The following is a 20,041-nucleotide window of genomic DNA, read 5'->3' on the forward strand; positions in this document are numbered from 1 at the left end:
GTAAGTTATTAACTATTGCTGCAGTTCAGTTTGGAGCTCCTGTGGCCTAATCTCACCTTAAGTGGACAAAAAAAGTAGCAAGAGGTAAATCACTTACATATAATGAGCTGCCTTAGATTCTCTCTATGATCTTTCTGTCCCTCATAGTAAGGAAGTTATACCATGGTGTAAGTCCATTTTCTTGGAATTGGTGTCTATTCATATTAATAAAAAAAAACTCCAGGGATGTTTCAAGGATTCCAAATTTACAGACTTAAAAAAACATAGTGATTGTTTGCATTTCTTAGATTTAAAAAATTGAAGTTGCAAAGGTGTTTAAGCGCAAGTTCATAATTTACATTGTTTAATAGTACTCTGTTGTTTATTTTAGGTATAGCTATTTGTTTTTTATGTATTTTATTTTTTATTTTTATTATTTTATTTTATTTTTTTGAGACAGGGTCTCACTCTATCACCCAGGCTGGAGTGCAGTGGCCCAGTCTCAGCTCACTGTAACCTCCACCTCCTAGGCTCAAGCATTTCTCGTGCCTCAGCCTCTCAAGTAGCTGGGACTACAGGCATGCGCCACCATGCCCGGCTAATTTTTTGTATTTTTAGTAGAGACGGGGTTTCGCCGTGTTACCCAGGCTGGTCTCGAACTCCTGTGCTCAGGCAATATCCGCCTGCCTTGGCCTCCCAAAGTGCTAGGATTACAGGTGTGAGCCACCGTGCCCAGCCTAGATACAGCTATTTGAAGAGACCCAGTCATTTATAGGCTCTTACTTTTGAAAGACCAACGTAGATTTAGCTATTGCTTCTTCGAAATTATAAATTAGCTGCCGAGGCATTATGAGAAATATATAGACAGATTTGAGGTCAGTTTTGGCTTGGAGATATTTGGAGAACCAGAATCTATTTTCTATAGTTTAAGAGCCAAATTTTAGTCTAATCTGCACTGTTCTGAAAAACAAATTAAAAATGTGGCTGACCCAGAATGTGTCATTATTGCCTCTTAGCATTTCTCTTCCAGTTGGAAAACTGCCCCATATCCCATGCTACTTTGTTGCTAATTATAAACTGACCTATGTTGTTTAAAATTATTTGTGAGTTATGAATATGGCGTAGCCTTAGCTTTCATTTCAGATATGTTTCCATTTACTTGTCTTTTCAGGAAAACATAGCTGTTATATTGTATTTCAAATAGAAATAGAAGCCTGCATATGACTATCTATGGTCCAAAATATTCTCTAAATTTTTTTCCCTTCCTCTCTGTAAATAGGCATCTATTACAACTTTTCATCTGGGGAAAGTAGTATAGACTTAGAGAAGCCCGAGGGTGAAAGAAGAGCTCATTGCCAATACCCAGGATGTGATAGGAAGCATTAATCCTTGACCTTCCTTCTAGGGCCTGGGATTAATAAGCTTGGCCCCATTTCTTAACTGCTTGTATGGTTTCTTTTATTGATGCTCTTTTCACAGATATAGTTTACTTTCCTAGTTTTCAGGTAAGAAGTAGTAATACTGACTGAGCGTGGTGGTTCATGCCTGTAATCCCAGCACTTTGGGAAGCTGAGGCGAGTGGTTTACATGAGGTCAGGAGTTTGAGACCAGCCTGGCCAACATGGTGAAACCCCGTCTCTACTAAAAATATAAAAAATAGCCAGGCATGATGCTGCAGGTCTGTAGTCCCAGCTACTTGGGAGGCTGAGGCACAAGAATCACTTGAACCCAGAAGATGGAGGTTGCAGTAAGCCGAAATCATGCCACAGCACTCCAAGCCCGAACAAAAGAGCGAGACTGTCAGAAAAAAAAAAAAAGTAGTAATACTTAAGATGGGGAAAGATAATAGAGAAACTGAAACCATCATACATGGTAGGTAGGAATGTAAAATGGTACATCTGCTTTGGAAAAACAGTTTCACGTTTCCTCAGAAAGTTAGACATAAGAATGATCATATGATCCCATTATTCTACTCCTAGGGAAGATATATATGTCTATAGAAAAACTGGCACACCAATGTTCATAGCAACGTTATTCATAATAGCCAAAATGTAGAAACAACCGAATGTTCATTAACTGACAAGCAGATAAACAAAATGTGGTATATCTATAGAACGTAATATTTTGTATTTGGTATAAAAAGAAATAAAGGGCCAAGCGCGGTGGCTCATGCCTATAATCCCAGCACTTTGGGAGGCCAAGGTGGTTGGATCATGAGGTCAGAAGTTCGAGACCAGCCTGGCCAACATGGTAAAACCATGTCTCTACTAAAATACAAAACATTAGCTGGGTGTGGTGGTGTACTCCTGTAGTCCCAGCTACTTAGGAGGCTGAGGCAGGGGAATCACTTGAACACAGGAGGTGGAGGTTGCAGTGAGCTGAGATCGCGCCACTGCACTCCAGCCTGGCGACAGAGCAAGACTCTTAAAAAAAAAAAAAAAAGAAGTATTGATTCATGCTATAACATGGATGAACTTTGAAAACATTTTACTAAATGAAAGAAGCCAGTCACAAAAGACCAGATATTTATTTTATGGTTCTATTTATGTGAAACATCCAGATTAGCAAATCCATAGAGACAGAAAGTAGATTAGTGGTTACCTAGGATGAAGGGATGATTGGAGGGTGGGTGATAGCTTAGGGGTACAGAATTTCTTTTTCTTTTTTTTCTTGAGATAGGGCCTCACTCTGTTGCCCAGGCTGGAGTGCCGTGGCATGATCATGGCTCACTGCAGCCCCAACCTCCTGGGCTTCAAGCAATTATTCTTCCTTGGCATCCCAAAGAGATAGGATTGCGGGTGTGAGCCACCACGCCCAGCTTCAGCGTTTCTTTTTAGGATAACAGAAATGTTCTAAAATTGATGTGGTCATGAACGCACAATTCTGTGAATATACAAAAAGCTACTGAATAATATAACTTTAAATGAGTAAATTGTGTGGTTTGTGAATTAAATCTCAGTAAAGCTATTAAAAAGTACATTTATGTCCCTAAAATGCATATCATGATCTTTAAAAGCTGTCATGATTAGCTGGGCAATGGTGGCTCATGCCTGTGCTGGGAGGCTGAGTTGGGTGGATCACTTGAAGTCAGGAGTTCAAGACCAGTGCCTGGCCAACATGGGGAAACCCCCGTCTCTACCAAACATACCAAATTTAGCCAGGGTAGTGGTGGGTGCCTGTAATCCCAGCTACTTGGTAGGCTGAGGCAGGAGAATCGCTTGAACCTGGGAGGCAGAGGTTTCAGTGAGCTGAGATTGTGCCACTATGCTCAGCCTGGGCAACAGAGCAAGACTCTGTCTCAAGAAAAAAAAAAAAAAAAAAGCTATCGTGATCTTTACAAAAGACTGACAGATTTCACTGTAAAAATATTGACAGTGGCCAGGTGTGGTGGCTCACACCTGTAATTTGAGTACTTTGGAAGGCCAAGTTAGGAGGATCACTTGAACCCAGGAGTTCGAGACCACCCTAGGCAGCATAGTGGGACCCTGTCTCGATAAAAAATAAATTTCAAAATTAGCTCAGTGTGGGACCAGGCACAGTGGCTCACGCCTGTAATCCCAGCACTTTGGGAGGCCGAGGCGGGCAGATCACGAGGTCAGGAGATCGAGACCATCCTGGCTAACACGGTGAAACCCCGTCTCTACTAAAAATACAAAAAAATTAGCCAGGTGTGGTCGCAGGCGCCTGTGGTCCCAGCTACTCGGGAGGCTGAGGCAGGAGAATAGCGTGAACCCGGGAGGCGGAGCTTGCAGTGAGCCGAGATCGCGCCACTGGACTCCAGCCTCGGCAACAGAGCAAGACTCCATCTCAAAAAAAATAAATAAATAAAAATAAATTAGCTCATTGTGGTGGTACACGCTTGTAGTCCCAGCTACTCAGCGGGGCTAGGCAGGAGGATTGCTTGAGCCCAGAGGTGGAGGCTGCAGTGAGCCGTGATCACACCACTGCACTCTAGCCTGAGTGAGAGAGCAAGACCCTGTCTCAAAAAAAAAAAAAAAAAAAAAACCAAGAGGTTATTACAGAAATGATTCATTTCAATAAAAAAAGAAAGAAATGATTCACTTCCTACTTATAGACTTTTTAAAGCCACATTCAGTATTCTCACTACCTCTAGGTTTTGCTAACATCTACTTTGGTTAGCACTAGAAAATTTAATTTTTTTTGTCCAGGAAAGCATGGTAATAAATTGCCTACTGTTGCCTACCACAATAATGAAAGTCTGAAATAAGTAGGAAATGCATTGTTACCCACATGTCCAGAGTAGGCAAATCTATAGAGACAGAAAGATTAGTGATTGCTTAGAAATGGAAATATGAGGCCAGGTGCCATGGCTCATGCCTGTAACCCCAGCACTTTGGGAGGCTGAGGCGGGTGGATCATGAGGTCAGGAGATCGAGACCATCCTGGCCAACATGGGGAAACCCCGTTTCTACTAAAAATACAAAAAATTAGCCGGGCGTGGTGGCAGATGCCTGTAGTCCCAGCTACTTGGGAGGCTGAGGCAGAAGAATGGCATGAACCCGGGAGGCGGAGCTTGCAGTGAGCCAAGATCGTGCCACTGCACTCCAGCCTGGGTGACAGAGCAAGACTCTGTCTCAAAAAAAAAAAAAAAAAAAGAAATGGAAATATGAGGGTGAGGACCCAATGAATGACAGGTAATGAGTATGGAGTTTCTTTTAAGGGAGACAAAAATGTTCTAACATTGATTGTGTTGATGGTTGCACAATCCTGTGAATATACTAAAATCCAATGAATTATATACTTTAAATGGGTGAATTATATGGTATGTGAATTACATCTTGAAGTCGTTTTTTTTAATGATGGGGAAATCAAACTCTGAAAATAAGACCTGCTTAAAAGAAATTTTGACAGTCGATGTTGATATTAACTACTTTTTCCTGAAATAAGAAACCATAATCCTCTTCCAGACCTTCATCCTCTTTTCCTAATACATTCTCCAGTGAAAGCAGTGGAGTTTGAGAAGATGGCTAAGTTCAGATTTATACAAACTAGATAGAAACTTTGATAATAGTTTGCAACTGTTGATATTTTCTATCAGATAGAATACTGAAATTATCCTCAGTAGTATGCTTTTCCTCCTTGTGAGGAAGGAAACATTGGTAGATTTTGTTACTTATCTTCTATAGGAAATGACTATAGTTATACAGATGAAAAGCTGTACTTTGAGATTGACTACAAAAGGGAATGCAGAAGTTATTGTTGGGTGCTACTTAGTTACAGCATACTCCCATTTCATATCCCCTCCAGTTAAAAGCTTTGAGACTCATCTAGAACATTACTCCAGGTGACTGACACTCTTAAACATTGAGCCCATTTTTCTGTATCTAGTGCTGTTTGTTTCTTCTGGACTGTAAGGAAAAAATGGATTTGGCCATACAGTATCACATAGATGGATTGTTTTTGTTGTGGTCTATGAAAATGAGCCACATGCTATCTTTTATTTATTTGTTTGGTTATTTTTACAGCTTATCTCACTTTGGTGGAAGTCTTCTTGGGCTTTCAATTTTAAACTTTTAGCTAATTGGATGTCTTGGACCTGTTTTATTTCAGGATTACCATCCATTGACCCATCAGGCAGCTCCCCATCTTCCTCTTCTGCTCCTCTGGCAAGTTTTTCCGGCATACCAGGAACAAGGGTTTTCCTGCAAGGGCCAGCTCCTGTTGGGACTCCTAGTTTCAACAGACAACATTTTTCTCCCCATCCTTGGACAAGCGCCTCAAACTCATGTAGGAATCCTGGAGGAACTCTTCCCAAAGAGATTTGAATAAGTTATTAAATCATTTATTTCAGTTACAACACCATGTTGTAACTTTAGTAAACTAAGTGGTATACAGATGCCCAAGCTTTGTTCTATGGTCATGTGAAAAAATTGTCAGTCATTTTTAGCATAGAAAACTTGAGAATTATTCTTTCAAGCCAAAAATGTTTTACACTAGAACTTGGATCAAGAAAAGAGGTACTAGGCTGGGTGCAGTGGCTGACACCTGTAATCCCAGCACTTTTGGGAGGCCTAGGCAAGAGGATCGCTTGAGCCCAGCAGTTGGAGACCAACCTGGGCAACAGCAAGATCCTGTCTCTATTTCAAAAAAAAAAAAAAAAAAGAAAGAAAAAAAAAGTACTGCAAGTAGTTTTACAAAAGGACCCTTTGGAAGCAGTGTTGTAAAATTATTTCTTAAATCTGGAAAGAAGTTGAATTTTTGTATATGGTCAGTTTGGTGTGATTTCTTATGTATTTTTACATTTTATGAAACTGTATTGCCTTTTATAAGTTAAAATATTTCTTTGTTCTATTGATTGATTGGTTGATTGAGACAGAGTGTCTCGCTCTGTTGCCCTGGCTGGAGTGCAGTGGCACGATCTTGGCTCACTCCACCTTCTGCCTCCCAGGCTCAAGTGATTCTCCTGCCTCAGCCTCCTGAGCAGCTGGGATTACAAGTGCCCGCCACCACGCCTGGCTAATTTTTATATTTTTAGTAGAGACAGGGTTTCACCATGTTGGCCAGGCTGGTCTCAAACTCCTAACCTTGGGTGGTCCGCCTGCCTCAGCCTCCCAAAGTGCTGGGATTACAGGCGTGAGCCACCTGCCTGGCCCCTTTGTTCTATTTATTTCAATGTTTAGAACAGATGAAGTATGTGGAATTGAACAGAATTGGATTTTTTTTTTTATTTTAATGAGCATCACGAGGTAGTCAGTGAGTATTGGCTTTTTTGACAAGGAAAATTACCCAAATCACCCAAGAGTTCCATTAAGAAACAAAGCTGTGAATCAAAATCATATAATGCTTTGCTAACATTTGACCTTATTCCTTATAGAAACAAAAAGGGCTGTAGAAAGGGAAAAAAGAAAAGACTAACAAGTATAGAGGGTCACCAGATGTTTTCTAGAAAATATGCTAGGTACTGTGCAAATATTGCCACATTTTAGTTAATTTTAAAATGTGGCTGGGCGTGGTGGCTCACGTCTGTAATCCCAGCACTTTGGGAGGCTGAGGCAGGCAGATCACCTGAGGTTGGGAGTTCGAGACCAGCCTGACCAACACGGAGAAACCCGTCTCTACTAAAAATACAAAATTAGCTGGGTGAGGTGGTGCATGCCTGTAATCCTAGCTACCCAGGAGGCTGAGGCAGGAGAATCGCTTGAACCCAGAAGGCAGAGGTTGCAGTGAGCCAAGATCACGCCATTGTACTCCAGCCTAGGCAACAAGAGCGAAATTCCGTCTCAAAAAAAAAAAAAAAAAAAAAGTGACACTAATGTTTTGAGCAGATTATTTAGAGCTAGAATAAAAACAAATGTGGCCTGCTTCCTTTCTAGCATTGTTTAGTTCAATTGGGAAAACATTTTTTAGACTATTGTATACTTATTGTAGGCAGAAATCATGTAGGATAATGTTTATAGAAATTATGTTTTATTTGAATGTTCTTTTAAAATGAAAATTTTCTTTACAGAACCTATGTTGTGGAATAGATCTTTCCAACAAGGTTTCTCATATTCTTATAGTTTTTTATATGTAATAAAACAATAGAGAAATATTTTGCCACCAGGTGACTCTCCTATTCCATCTGTTTCTTCGGGATCATCTTCACCTCTTTCAGCCACTTCTGCCCCACCAACATTGGGCCAACCAAAAGGAGTCAGTGCCAGTCAGGATCGAAAGATACCTCCCCCGATTGGAACAGAGAGACTGGCCCGAATTCGGCAAGGAGGGTCTGTTGCACAAGCCCCAGTGGGGACCAGTTTTGTCGCTCCCGTTGGACACAGTGGAATCTGGTCATTTGGTGTCAATGCTGTGTCAGGTACAATTGCCTTGCTCTCTCTCTGGAGGGATATCTTAAGTAAGCTGTAAGTTTGCCATTAAAACTTAGTTCCTTAGAAAAACAAACAAAAAAAACTTAGTTCCTATGTTTAACACTCAATTAGGGAAGGGTGTTTATATCTTTGAGTTCAATCCAATTTCAGAGTCTGCAATATTGGTTGAGGTAATATATAGAGTTAATCAGAAACAAAAGTTTCAAAGTGTGTGTCCTTTCTCTCTTAAGTAATCATTTGAGTTCTTTCAGAGAGTACTTAATCTTTTAAAAGACAGGGTAAAGTGGAGTATTCAGAAGACTTTACCTAGTTTTTCAGGAACTGGTTTTTTTTGGCTAGCAAGACTGTGATAAATATGCTTTGAGCTCTTCAGAGGAAAGATTTCAATAACATTTGGTAATGTTTGGTAATAACAGTGGTAATGTTTTGTTGTTTTATCCAAATAAATTTAAAAGTTTGTTTTCAATTATTCTTTCCAGAAGGCTTATCAGGTTGGTCGCAATCTGTGATGGGGAACCATCCAATGCATCAACAATTATCAGACCCAAGCACATTCTCCCAGCATCAACCAATGGAGAGAGATGATTCTGGAATGGTAGCCCCCTCTAACATTTTTCATCAGCCTATGGCAAGTGGTTTTGTGGATTTTTCTAAAGTGAGTTGACAAACATCACTGTAACTTGTTTGACACTTTGTCAGCCAATGTAGTCACATTAAGGAATACCTTGTATTGAAATAATGCTCCCTTTTGTTTCTGTGGCTTTGCTAGATCTTTTGCTTAATTTCAGGAGTGCACAGAGTTGTCCACAGTAGTTTGTCCTAAAGATGTCCCCATCCCCCGAAAACACCTGAGAGATTTGGGTTTTGCCACTTTGTGCTCTGCTACTACAGCTTTGAGGGAGGCCTCTACCCCTCTTAAAAGCTGGCCATGAGTTCACTGATGCTTACTTGTCTGCTCTGACAGCTTTAAGTCAGCAATCAATCATGTAGAGTTCCCATTTTCTTCTTAGCTCAAGCTTATTCATGAAACTAAAATATGGGAAAGTTGAGGTTATTTTTATCAAATATGAGAAACTTCCTGATGATTTCATATTGGATTTAGTTTCTTTCTCTCTCTTCTTTTTTGTTGAAAAGCTTTGCAGATGCAGATAAACATTTTGTTTTCTCAACACTGCCATACTGTACTTATAGGATCTTTTGGAGTTCTTTAAATGAGGAACATTAGAGAAGTCTAAGCTGGTATTATGGGATTTATAGTAATTTTATAATTTATAGTAATTTTATGATTGAATCTTTCTTCCTGCTGTTTTAGGGTCTGCCAATTTCCATGTATGGAGGCACCATAATACCCTCTCATCCTCAGCTTGCTGATGTTCCAGGAGGCCCTCTGTTTAATGGACTTCACAACCCAGATCCTGCTTGGAACCCTATGATAAAAGTTATCCAAAATTCAACTGAATGCACTGATGCCCAGCAGGTAAAATGGGCTTAATGCTCTTCTGTTTTTTAGATTTGTCATGTCATTCTTTTTGTTTTGTGAGAAGTATAAGTACTGAATATCAAAAGTCGTAATGGACCATTTCGATCTGGATTGCTTTTTCAATATCAAGATGATGCTACTGAACACTTTATTTCATATATGTGTATTCTTCCTAGGCAGAAACAGTGAATTGCCATTGCATTTATATATTCATTTTGTAACTGTCTAAAGATTCCTAATTAGAAATTCCAATTTTTCCTCCCCCTTTTCAGATTTGGCCTGGCACGTGGGCACCTCATATTGGAAACATGCATCTCAAATATGTCAACTAAGTTAGAAGGTCTTTACTCTTTAGCCTTGTTTAAGAAACCTATGACCTTGGAAGAACCATGGGGATTTTTTTTTAATGTGCCTAAGAAATTTTCTCTGAGGCTTTAGCAATGGAAATTTGATTGCCCATTGTATAAGAACAAATTGATTTCCTATCCACCTGATTATGTTCTCTGGTTAGTTTAGCCATTTTGAACTTAAGATCATATGACCTTAGTGCTTTTGGCTAAACATACTGAATACTACTTGTATGCAGAAGAGAATTAGTTGATTACATGTTTCAACCTTTTAGGGTGATAAATACATGTATAATTGTTTACATACTTAAAAGGAAAAAGTTGAGTAAATTTCTTGTCATATAGTGGCTGTGGCTCTACGTAATGTAGCCTGTATTAATGTGAAATATTTACCAGAATATTCAATAAAAAGATGAACAGTCTTTAGAAGTGGGGTGTGATCCTTTCAGTGGTCATGCAGGTACCACTCAATCCACATTATATTGAACCAGATGGTTAATATTATATTTGTAACAGGCTTCTCACATTTAACACTTTGAGTCCCTTCTTAGACTGCCTTGAAAAAGCACTTTTAAGACTATTTACCTATTTATTCTGTGTTAAATATTGCTTGTTCCCTTGTTGTCTTCCATAATCCTTTAACATATGAGAAAGTTTCAAGCTCTGGCAATGTGTCTTATCTGACTTTAGCTAGCAGATAGGCCACTGATAGGTTTTTTCTCTATGGATCATGAGAATGTCAATAAGGACAATTGGATTTAAATCAGATGACACTAAACAAATGTAGGGACACCTAAATTATCAACTTCAGGTTCCTTCTGTGCTTCCTGACCTTTTTAATCTGAAAGATTTGTCTGGTTATAGATACTTTAAGCTTTATATGAGTTGGGACATAAGAGGGAGGTGACTCCCATCATTCTGTTGTATTATTGAATCAGCTGAGTAATATTTATAAATATGTGAGTAATTCTGGGCTTAGTTCCATGGCCCTAAGCATGGATAGTCAATATGTTAAATAAGCTAAACAGAGGAACCCTGGAATGGGCTGCTTTGGCCAAACCATAGGCTATGCCGAGAATCAGCATAGAGAAGGAAAAGTTATCCCACTGAAAAGTGTAGTCATCAACTTATTTGTGTTTTAATATAGCTGAATTTTTCCTGGTCAGTATAGGCAATACAGAAAAGAAACAAGAAAATGTTTGGAGCTGATGGAGAAGCCAAAACTCATATCAAGGCAAAGAAGGATGCACAGAAAAAGAGTAGTAACTAGGGACAGAACTATATTAGCAGCACCTTTCTACACTTATGCCAACAGGAATTCTTAATTTTCTTTGCCCAGGTCCTAAAGCCAGGACCACATCAGACACACCATGTTTGTTCTGTGTCAGATATACCTGCTTCTTTAATCTTCTATATCATCTTACATATGAGAAAGCTTCCTTAATTAAGCTTATGTCTTATGTTCTGTTTTGAATGGATTTTGAAAGTGTTGTTTATATTGAAGCTACTACTTTGTAGTGATTGATAACCACATCAAGTATCATTAAGGGGCCCCTTGACCTTTGTGGGGGCAGTTGGGTGGGGCACAAAAGACTCCTTGGATCACCTGTATATCTTGCTGTTTCCACTTACCATTAACAGCAACAAGAAAAATCACCTAAAATTGGTGAAATGAATGAAACTACTCTTGATGAAATATATACTAGTGAGAAATAATATTAAATAAATTATTCAGTGGGACAAAAAGGTGAGTTTTATTCTATCTTAACTGTCTACAATACATTTGAATTGTCTGGAGGAGCCTTAAGTCCATATTCTGCACCTTGAGGACAACCAAATGAGAAATTTTATTTCAGGTCAGTAACTAGATTTTATGAAGAGAAAGGAGATAATTATGAGGAATCCCTAGGAAAATTGGGAGGAAAACTACAGTCATGCAGTTGGGAGTAGTTCTTTAGGATGCGCTTCTCCCTTCCCTCTTACCAGCACTTCCTTCCTTTCTTTCTGACTATTTGGATCCCAGTAGCCTGCTCCCAACCTCATTTCGCCTGCTAAATCTCTTCTTCCTCTGCCTGCCTCTTCCTGGCACTACTTTACTGCTATTTTACCAACCTGAACATTTGGATAAAACCTAGCTCAGGTAAGAACTTAATTACTTTCAAAATATACAAGGGATATGGGAGGAGACAGCATGGATACAGTGGAGCAGTAGTCAGTAGTCAGAGCCTAAATTCTATTTTCATTTCTGCCACTTGAAGCGTTATGGCCTTAGGCAAATCATCTCACCTTTCTGGGCTTCACTTTTCTCATCTGAAATTGAACTCAAGAGTCTTCTAGTTCTAACACAGGATTTCTTCTTGTGAATGAGAATATAAGATATGGAAATATTTGAAGCCATTAGATTGTTTACAGTGCTGAGATTTGAGAGCCCCTAGCATTGGTTCTGATAAGGAATTGAAATAAATCCTGCCATTATTATGGGGGCCAGTATTGAGATTTTAGCGGAGGTAGAAGAAGACCTTGCACATCTTTAGTGAGCCTTCAAGTTGTGAAGAAACATCCTGCTAAGGTATAGATCAAACCCAGTGAAATGAAACTATAGGAATGAAACTATATCATCAAGGTTTCTGGACCCACTTATTTCAACTTGTATTCAATGTAATAAAATTCCGCTACCAATAAAATTATTGATGTTTTAAGACCCTTTAAACCTATTGTGGCTACAGTGTGCTGACTTGCCCTTTTATAGGCCAGTCTGCTTCCTTCAGTCCCTGCTCTCAAAGGGGAAATCCCATCACCTCAGCTAACCAGACCGAAGAAGAGAATTGGACGGCTGATGGTGGCCTCTCCTAACCAGAGGTAAGAAATTTCAGGACTTGGAACTATGGTTTCCCTCTCTTCATGCAGATTCTGGCCAAGTCCTTCTCCCAATCCGAAAACTAGTGCAAGAGAGGACCATCCTCAGTTTTAGTTAACTTATAGAAGCGGAGGCCGGGCATGGTGGCTCACGCTTGTAATCCCAGCACTTTGGGAGGCCGAGGTGGGTGGATCACCTGAGGTCAGGAGTTTGAGACCCGCTTGGGCAACATGGTGAAACCCCATCTCTACTAAAAATACAAAAGTTAGCCAGGTGTGGTGGCATGTGCCTGTAATCCCAGCTACTCGGCAGGCTGAGGCAGGAGAATTGCTAGAACCCAGGAGGTGGAAGCTGCAGTGAGCCAAGATCATGCTACTGCACTCCAGCCTGGGCAACAGAGCAAGACTCTGTCTCAAAAAAAAAAGAAGGGGAAAGGCTGGCTACATTATAATTTCAAGCCAGAGAGACGAGTACTTAGTATATGTGGTTCCTTCCCACTGTTTAAGACCTTTGGGGCCGGGTGCGGTGGCTCATGCCTGCAATCCCAGCACTTTGGGAGGCTGAGGCGGGCAGATCACCTGAGGTCAGGAGTTTGAGACCAGCCCGGCCAACATGGTGAAACCCCGTCTCTACTAAAAATACAAAAATTAGCCGGGCGTGGTGGCATGCACCTGTAATCCCAGCTACTCAGGAGGCTGAGGCAGGAGAATCGCTTGAACCCAGGAGGCAGAAGTTGCAGTGAGCTGAGATCACGCCATTGCACTCCAGCCTGGGTGACAAGAACAAGACTTCGTCTCAAAAAAAAAAAAAAAAAAAAAAAGACCTTTGGACCACATTGTAAATCCAAGAAAAGGCAAGCAAGCCTGTAGGAAAACAGCTTCTGAATGAACATCTTGTTCTCTGACTAGCAAGAAGTATTTCTACCAAGACATACAACTGGTTATGATGTCTTTCCAGTGGACCCTGCCCCCTGTAGTGAGGGGCTCTGGTAATGCTGCATTTTCTATTTATCCTCAGTGATTTGTCATTTGCAAACAGGCAGGTTCATGCGCCTCCATCCTCTCCTTTAGGCAATGGGTGAGAGAAAGGTGGTTTTAAGCATCAAAAACTTAAGTGTGTTAAGACTACCTCCAATAAAAGGCATGACCCTGGGCTTCAACCCCTAATTTGGAAAAGATCATGAATCAGACGATCTTGTTTGCAAACCTATTTTGTGATTACTTTTCACATTCTGTTTTATCTTGATGGTATATTAATGTGAATCCAAAGTAATTTGCCTGATAACAGAGTCCTGGTATTTCCTTATAGGTTTAATCAGATCTCTGGGGGTGGGGCCTGGGCATAGGTATTTTTTAAACACTTTCATATTCTAGTAGGTAATTAGTTGTTTTTTGTTTTTTAATGAGACGGAGTCTCACTCTGTTGCTTAGGCTGGAGTGCAGTGGTGCCTTCTTGGCTCACTGCAACATCCGCCTCCTGAGTTCAAGCAATTCTCCTGCCTCAGCCTCCCAAGTAGCTGGGATTACAGGCGCACACCACCACACTTGGCTAATTTTTGTATTTTTAGTAGAGATGGGGTTTCTCCATGTTTGCCAGGCTGGTCTTGAACTCCTGACCTCAAGTGATTCGCCCACCTCAGCCTCCCAGAGTGCTGGGATTACAGGCGTGAACCACCTTGCCCAGCCAGTAATTAGTATTGACCCTCTGATTTAAATTCTTGTTTCTTCATCCAGATTGCGTGGATGATGAATCTGGCTTTCTCTCTAAAGCCAACTACCTATTCCCCAGCCCTTATAGCACACAGTGACTCCAGAAGAGTTAGCTGCAAGCAGTAGTCATTATAGTAATAGTAACTGTGGCTATTATTTTGTGGTAGAGATTAGTAGCAGGAAGACCTCACTTCAGCAATGACCATTCTTGAAAATCTCTGATACTTTTCTCCTGATTCTCCTATTTCCGACTCATCTTTCTCAGTGTCTTTTGGTGAATTCTTTTTCTCTACTACCTTTTAAATAAATAAATGTTGATGTGCCCAGGTTTCTACAATGTATCTTCTCCCCAGATGATCTCATCCCACATTTATTTATTTATAAATAGAGATAGGGTCTTGCTGTATTGCCCAAGTCTTGAGCTCCTGGGCTGAAGCTGTCCTCCCACCTCAGCCTCCCAAAATGCCAGAATTAACAGATGTGAGCTACCGATCCTAGCCCATCCCCACACTCTTGAATTTCACACCACCCAAATTTGAGCCACTCAGAGTTCTCCCCATGGCTTCACTATATCTAGCTTCCTACTGTGCTCCATCTGAACACATATTATTCATTCCCTCATATAAGATATGCTGCTCCTCTTGTTTTCCCTATCATATTAGTTGGTGCTACTAGCCACCAAGACTCTCAAGCCAAAAGACTGAAAATTATCCTAGTTTACACTTTCCCTCACCCCACTCTTAATCAATCACTTTATTCTTCCTCTGAGTATCTGAATCTCATCCACTTCTCTCCATCCTCACAGCCATCGCCCGTTTGCCCACCTGGTTTCACTAGACTGGACTCTACCCTCAAATCTCACCATCCTCCACCCTATTCTCCCATTCCCCCTGTCAGACACTTCCTCACCTTGCATAAAAGGTTAGTTATCATAAATGATTCACTACAATCTGTTCCCAAGCTTTACCCTCCAGCACTGCTAAGACACTTCATTTTGGCATGCACCATTTTGTAAGATACTCAAAATCCTTTTCGGGACAATAAAATATACATACCCTTGCTACCCAAAGTGTGTTTCTGAGGCCCTGAAGCATTTGCATTACTGTATTACAAATTCACAATTGCAGTCGGACCCGGTGGCTCATGCCTGTAACTCCAGCACTTTGGGAGGCCAAGGCAGGCAGATCACTGGAGATCAGGAGTTTGAGACCAGCTTGGCCAACATAGTGAAACCTGGTCTCTGCTAAAAATACAAAAAATTAGCCGGGTGTGGTGGTGGGTGCCTGTAATTCCAGCTACTCAGGAGGCTGAGGCAGGAGAATCGCTTGAACCCAGGAGGCAGAGGTTGCAGTGAGCCAAGATGATGCCACTGCACTCTAGCCTGGGTGACAGAGCAAGACTCCATCTTAAAAAAAAAAAAAAAAAAAAATCAGCCAGGTGTGGTGGCTTATGCCTGTAATCCTAGCACTTTGGGAGGCCGAGGCAGGCAGATCACCTGAGGTCAGGAGTTCAAGACCAGCCTGACCAACATGGAGAAACTCTGTTTCTACTAAAAATACAAAATTAGCTGGGTGTGGTGGTACATGCCTGTAATCCCAACTACTCAGGAGGCTAAGGTGGGAGAATCGCTTAAATCCAGGAATCGGAGGTTGCAGTGAGCCAAGATCATGCCATTACACTCCAGCCTGGGCGATAAGAGCGAAACTCCATCTCAAAAAAAAAAAAAAAAAAAAAAAAAATCCACAATTGGCTGGGCACAGTGGCTTATGCCTGTAATCCTTGTTTGGGAGGATGCCTGTTTGGGAGGATCACTTGAGCCCACGAGTTTGAGACCAGCCTGGGTAACATAGTGAGACCCCGCCTTTACAAAAAATTTAAAAATTAGCCAGGTACAGTGGCATGCACCTGTGGTCCCAGCTATTCAGGACACTGAAGTGGGAGGGTCACCTGAGCCCAGGAGGTTGAGGCTGCAGTGAGCCATGATTGTACCACTACACTCCAGCTTGGGTGACAGTGAGACCCTGTTTCAAAAAAAAAAAAAAAAAAAAAAAATCCAAAATCTCACCCAGACCAATACTGTATCAGAATTCTCATTTTAACAATATCTCCAGATGATTTATATGCATAGTAAAGTTTAAGAAGCTGGCCAGGTGTGGTGGCTGACACTTACAATACCAGCACTTTGGGAGGCCGAGGCAGGTAGGTTACTTGAGCTCAGGAGTTCGAGACCAGCCTGGGCAACATGGTGAAACCTTGTCTCTACAAAAAATCCAAAAATTAGCCCGGTGTGATGGTGGGCGCCTGTGGTCCCAGCTACTCAGGAGGCTGAGGTGGGAGGATGGCCTGAGCCCAGGAGGCAGAGTTTACAGTGAGCTGAGATTACACCACTGCATTCCAGCCTAGGCGGCAGAGCAAAACCCTATCTCAGAAAATAAATAGTCTGAGAAGCAATCTTTTTTTAAATGAGTGAAGAAATCAGACCTAAGGAGAAATCTGATGAAGCCAGAGCTGAGTTAATATTGATAAATGGATGCAGTCAGATGGTCTATACTTAATTTTTGGTGAGGGGAAGGGACAGTGGAGGCAGTATTGATTTTGAGGAAGCCAAACAGGACAGCCGGATGAATTCAAGATTTCCAGTGTATATACATCTTCACCAATCCCACCACCTTGTTCCAGCCTGTCATATCACTGTGTTTACATAAAAAAAAGAAGACATCTCCAAGGCCAAACTCTCTGACCTTTCTTTCCTGCTAAAGACCAAGCCCTCCTCACTAGCCCCCTGCCTTTCCTTAGTTAACTGGCAAAGAGATCAAAGGGGAGGCCTTCTGACTGGTGATGCCTCAGCTGTAGCCCCCAAACTTGACTCATCCTTTTATTAGTCCAGGTACCACTTCTTCAGAAAGATGACCAGCGCTCCCTGACCTTCCCCTTCCTGCTGTGCTCCAGGCCATCAAGGCATGTTTCACCCTGTACTGTTTTTGTTTGTTTTGAGACAGGGTCTCGCTGTGTCACCCAGGCTGGAGTGCAGTGGTGCAATCTCCGCTCACTGCAACCTCCGCCTCCTGGGTTCAACCTATCCTTCCACCTCAGTTTCCCGAGTAGCTGGGTCTTCAGGCGCATGCCGCCAAACCCGGCTAATTTTTGTATTTTTAGTAGAGACTAGGTTTCACCATGTTGCCCAGGCTGGTCTCAGACTCCTGGGCTCAAGCTATCCACCCGCCTTAGCCTCCCAAAGTGCTGGGATTACAGGCCGTGAGCTACCACACCCGGCCTTGTACTGTTACCGTTTATGGGAGGCAGTACACAGCTGGGCTTAAGGGCACAGTCCTGGAATCAGATGCAGTCAGATTTGAATCCCAGCTTCCCTTCCTGCAAGATGTGTGACTTTGGCTAATCATAGTGCTTTACTATCCAAAAGTTGGCGAGGAATGGGTGAACTAATACAGGATAAAAACGCTTGCCCTACTTCACCTGCCCCCAGCTCCCAGCTATAAACAGTAAATAGCTGAGCTGCTGCAGCACTCAGGCAGGTTGGCCAGCGCTGGGCCAGCACGAACTGGAAGCCGGTGCGGGGCCTGGGACTTTGGACGCATTTCCAGCTTTCTCTGAACCGGGCTGGCTTCCTAGCAGATAGGGCGGGACCGTCGGGTTGAGTGACGGCCGGTGGCCCGTCCTGGGCGTGACGTTGTTCTAGTGTTGTTGCCAGCAGCTGCACGTGGTCGGCTGAGTCCGCCTCAGACTCAGAGCTGCCCTCCTCGACCTCAACGCCAGGCGGTTACTTTGCTGCTCCTCCCGCTCGCTATGTCAACGTCCACTAGCTGCCCGATTCCCGGGGGCCGGGACCAGCTGCCCGACTGCTACAGCACCACGCCGGGGGGCACGCTATACGCCACTACCCCGGGAGGTCAGCGGGCCGGGCAGGGGTCCGCAGGCTGCGGACATATTAGCGCTTGCGTGCTGTTGCGGGGCGGGGGTAGGGGAGGGACAGGCGTAAGACTTGTCCGCAGGCCCCTCTACAGGTTGTAGCTTTGGGGGAGAATGTTTGGAGCGGAAGCTCAGTTCCCAAAAACTTCTAAGTGATGCAGCAAGGCCATGAGCCTAGCTTCCGGGTGTTTGGGCTGTAATCCTTCACTGGGGCCTGGGTTCTTGGCGCCTTACACATGCTCCTTACCCCTCGCGACTTTCCTTCCTAGGAATAGGGGCCAGGGCCCCCCACTGAGCGTGACCTCAGCCGGAAGCACCGGGTCTTGAGAAGTGGAGTAGTTAGAACAGTTGGGGCAGTTGCTCCGTTTATGTGCTGCTGGCTGGCGTCTGTTTGGTTGGGCGAGCAGCCTGGGATCACGAGCTGCTGGGCTCCCGACCCAGGGATCCCTGCCACGCGGAAGCGGAGGGGAGGAACAGGGCAGGGCCCTTTGAGGACATTATGCGGGCCAAGTTCCTCTGAGCTAGTGTGAATCTTATAGGACCTGGGAGGGGTCAGGATTAGAACAGTTCATTTCTCCTCCCTGCAGGAGATAGCCCAGGTGACAGCACTGGGTGGAACCCTTCACAACTGCTATTTCACTTGAACCACCTGAGGCTGTTAGTCTAGGTCACACCTTCACTGGTGAGACCAAAGCAAGGTGGTTTCAGAGTGGTAGAGGAGCAGCATGAAGTACCTGAACTCAAAGTTTGGTGTTCCTCTTAGAGCCAAGATCTGAAGCTCTCCCAAACATAAAGCCCCTGCCTATACCAGCTGGGATGCCCCCTTGCTTTATACCCACATCTTGGTTAGGTCTGGAAGATTTTAAGCACTATGAAGTCTTGTCTGCTGAGAACCTAGCTGGGCTTCAGAGCAGATGTCCTTTGATACACAGGGAAATTCGACACCACCCTCACCTCCAGGCCCCAAAAGGCCTGAGTCTGGGACCCCAGTCACCTCGGTACCCAAGCTCCTGACTCTTACCTCAGTCCCAACCCCTTGACAGGCACCAGGATCATCTACGACCGAAAGTTCCTGCTGGAGTGCAAGAACTCACCCATTGCCCGGACACCCCCCTGCTGCCTCCCTCAGATTCCCGGGGTCACAACTCCTCCAACAGCCCCTCTCTCCAAGCTGGAGGAGCTGAAGGAGCAGGAGACAGAGGAAGAGATACCCGGTAAGGAAAGCAGGAATTAAGAATTGTCCCAGCCTTTGAGTTCAAATGCCACTGTGACACAGTGTGGGGGTTCAGTTCCAAGAGGGGTTTCTACACTGATGCTGAGCCTGTAGATCCTCAGACCAGCAACCTGTCTTCCTGCCTTTTCTCTCTCCAGATGACGCACAATTTGAAATGGACATCTAATCCAGTGCAGATGACCTGGCATGTGGAGTTACAGAGGGATCCCTCATGCCACTGCTGCCACCACCTCTTCCTGGGGCATCCAAAGGCCAGCTGGCCTCATCAAATCTGGAAGGGAGTGACTTGTTAGTTCCAGGCCTCCCTTAGTTCTGAGGCAGCTAGACCAGGGATAGGAGTGGGCAACTTGCCAAGCCCTTAACTCTTCTTCCTCTTCGGTCTGTGGTACTCCTCCTAACCCTAAACCCTCTATGCTCAGGGGCTGGAACTGGGGAATGGAGTAAGTCACCTTCTGACTGCTTAGTAAACATTAAAAGAAATGCCTTGGCTCGTGTTCTCCTCAATGCTGATTTTCTCATCTCAGCCACACAGCTGAGGGCCCTGGCAGGCCTGGTTAAGCTCAGAGGCCTCAGATCCATTCCCAGCTCCCACCAGGCCCACTTCCAGCAGCAATTAGAACCTGAGGCACACTACAGTGTTAGGTTACATGAGCCTCCAAACCATAAACAGCAATAGCTT

At 43.2% G+C, this 20,041-nt stretch overlaps 1 protein-coding gene across 27 annotated transcripts in view; it reads left to right on the plus strand.

Annotated features, from left to right (window-relative positions):
* ANKHD1 (ankyrin repeat and KH domain containing 1) overlaps positions 1 to 19,842 on the plus strand; it is a 141,667-nt gene extending 121,825 nt beyond the window's left edge. For 13 of the 27 annotated variants that reach the window (XM_054489216.2, XM_054489232.2, XM_054489219.2 and 10 more), the window contains 7 exons: positions 5,551 to 5,727; positions 7,544 to 7,795; positions 8,288 to 8,463; positions 9,121 to 9,285; positions 12,385 to 12,494; positions 19,172 to 19,342; positions 19,500 to 19,842. In XM_054489216.2, coding sequence (XP_054345191.1) covers positions 5,551 to 5,727; positions 7,544 to 7,795; positions 8,288 to 8,463; positions 9,121 to 9,285; positions 12,385 to 12,494; positions 19,172 to 19,342; positions 19,500 to 19,503 — 1,055 coding nt within the window. In that variant the 3' untranslated portion in view covers positions 19,504 to 19,842. Of the gene's footprint in view, positions 1 to 5,550; positions 5,728 to 7,543; positions 7,796 to 8,287; positions 8,464 to 9,120; positions 9,286 to 9,560; positions 10,058 to 12,384; positions 12,495 to 19,171; positions 19,343 to 19,499 lie in introns of those variants that run through there. The other 14 variants (XM_054489227.2, XM_054489229.2, XM_054489228.2 and 11 more) reach the window with 11 other exon arrangements.
* Positions 19,843 to 20,041: the final 199 nt, after the last annotated feature.

The sequence above is a fragment of the Pongo pygmaeus genome, chromosome 4, assembly GCF_028885625.2.
Source record: "Pongo pygmaeus isolate AG05252 chromosome 4, NHGRI_mPonPyg2-v2.0_pri, whole genome shotgun sequence".
In the NCBI taxonomy this organism is placed as follows: Eukaryota; Metazoa; Chordata; class Mammalia; order Primates; family Hominidae; genus Pongo; species Pongo pygmaeus.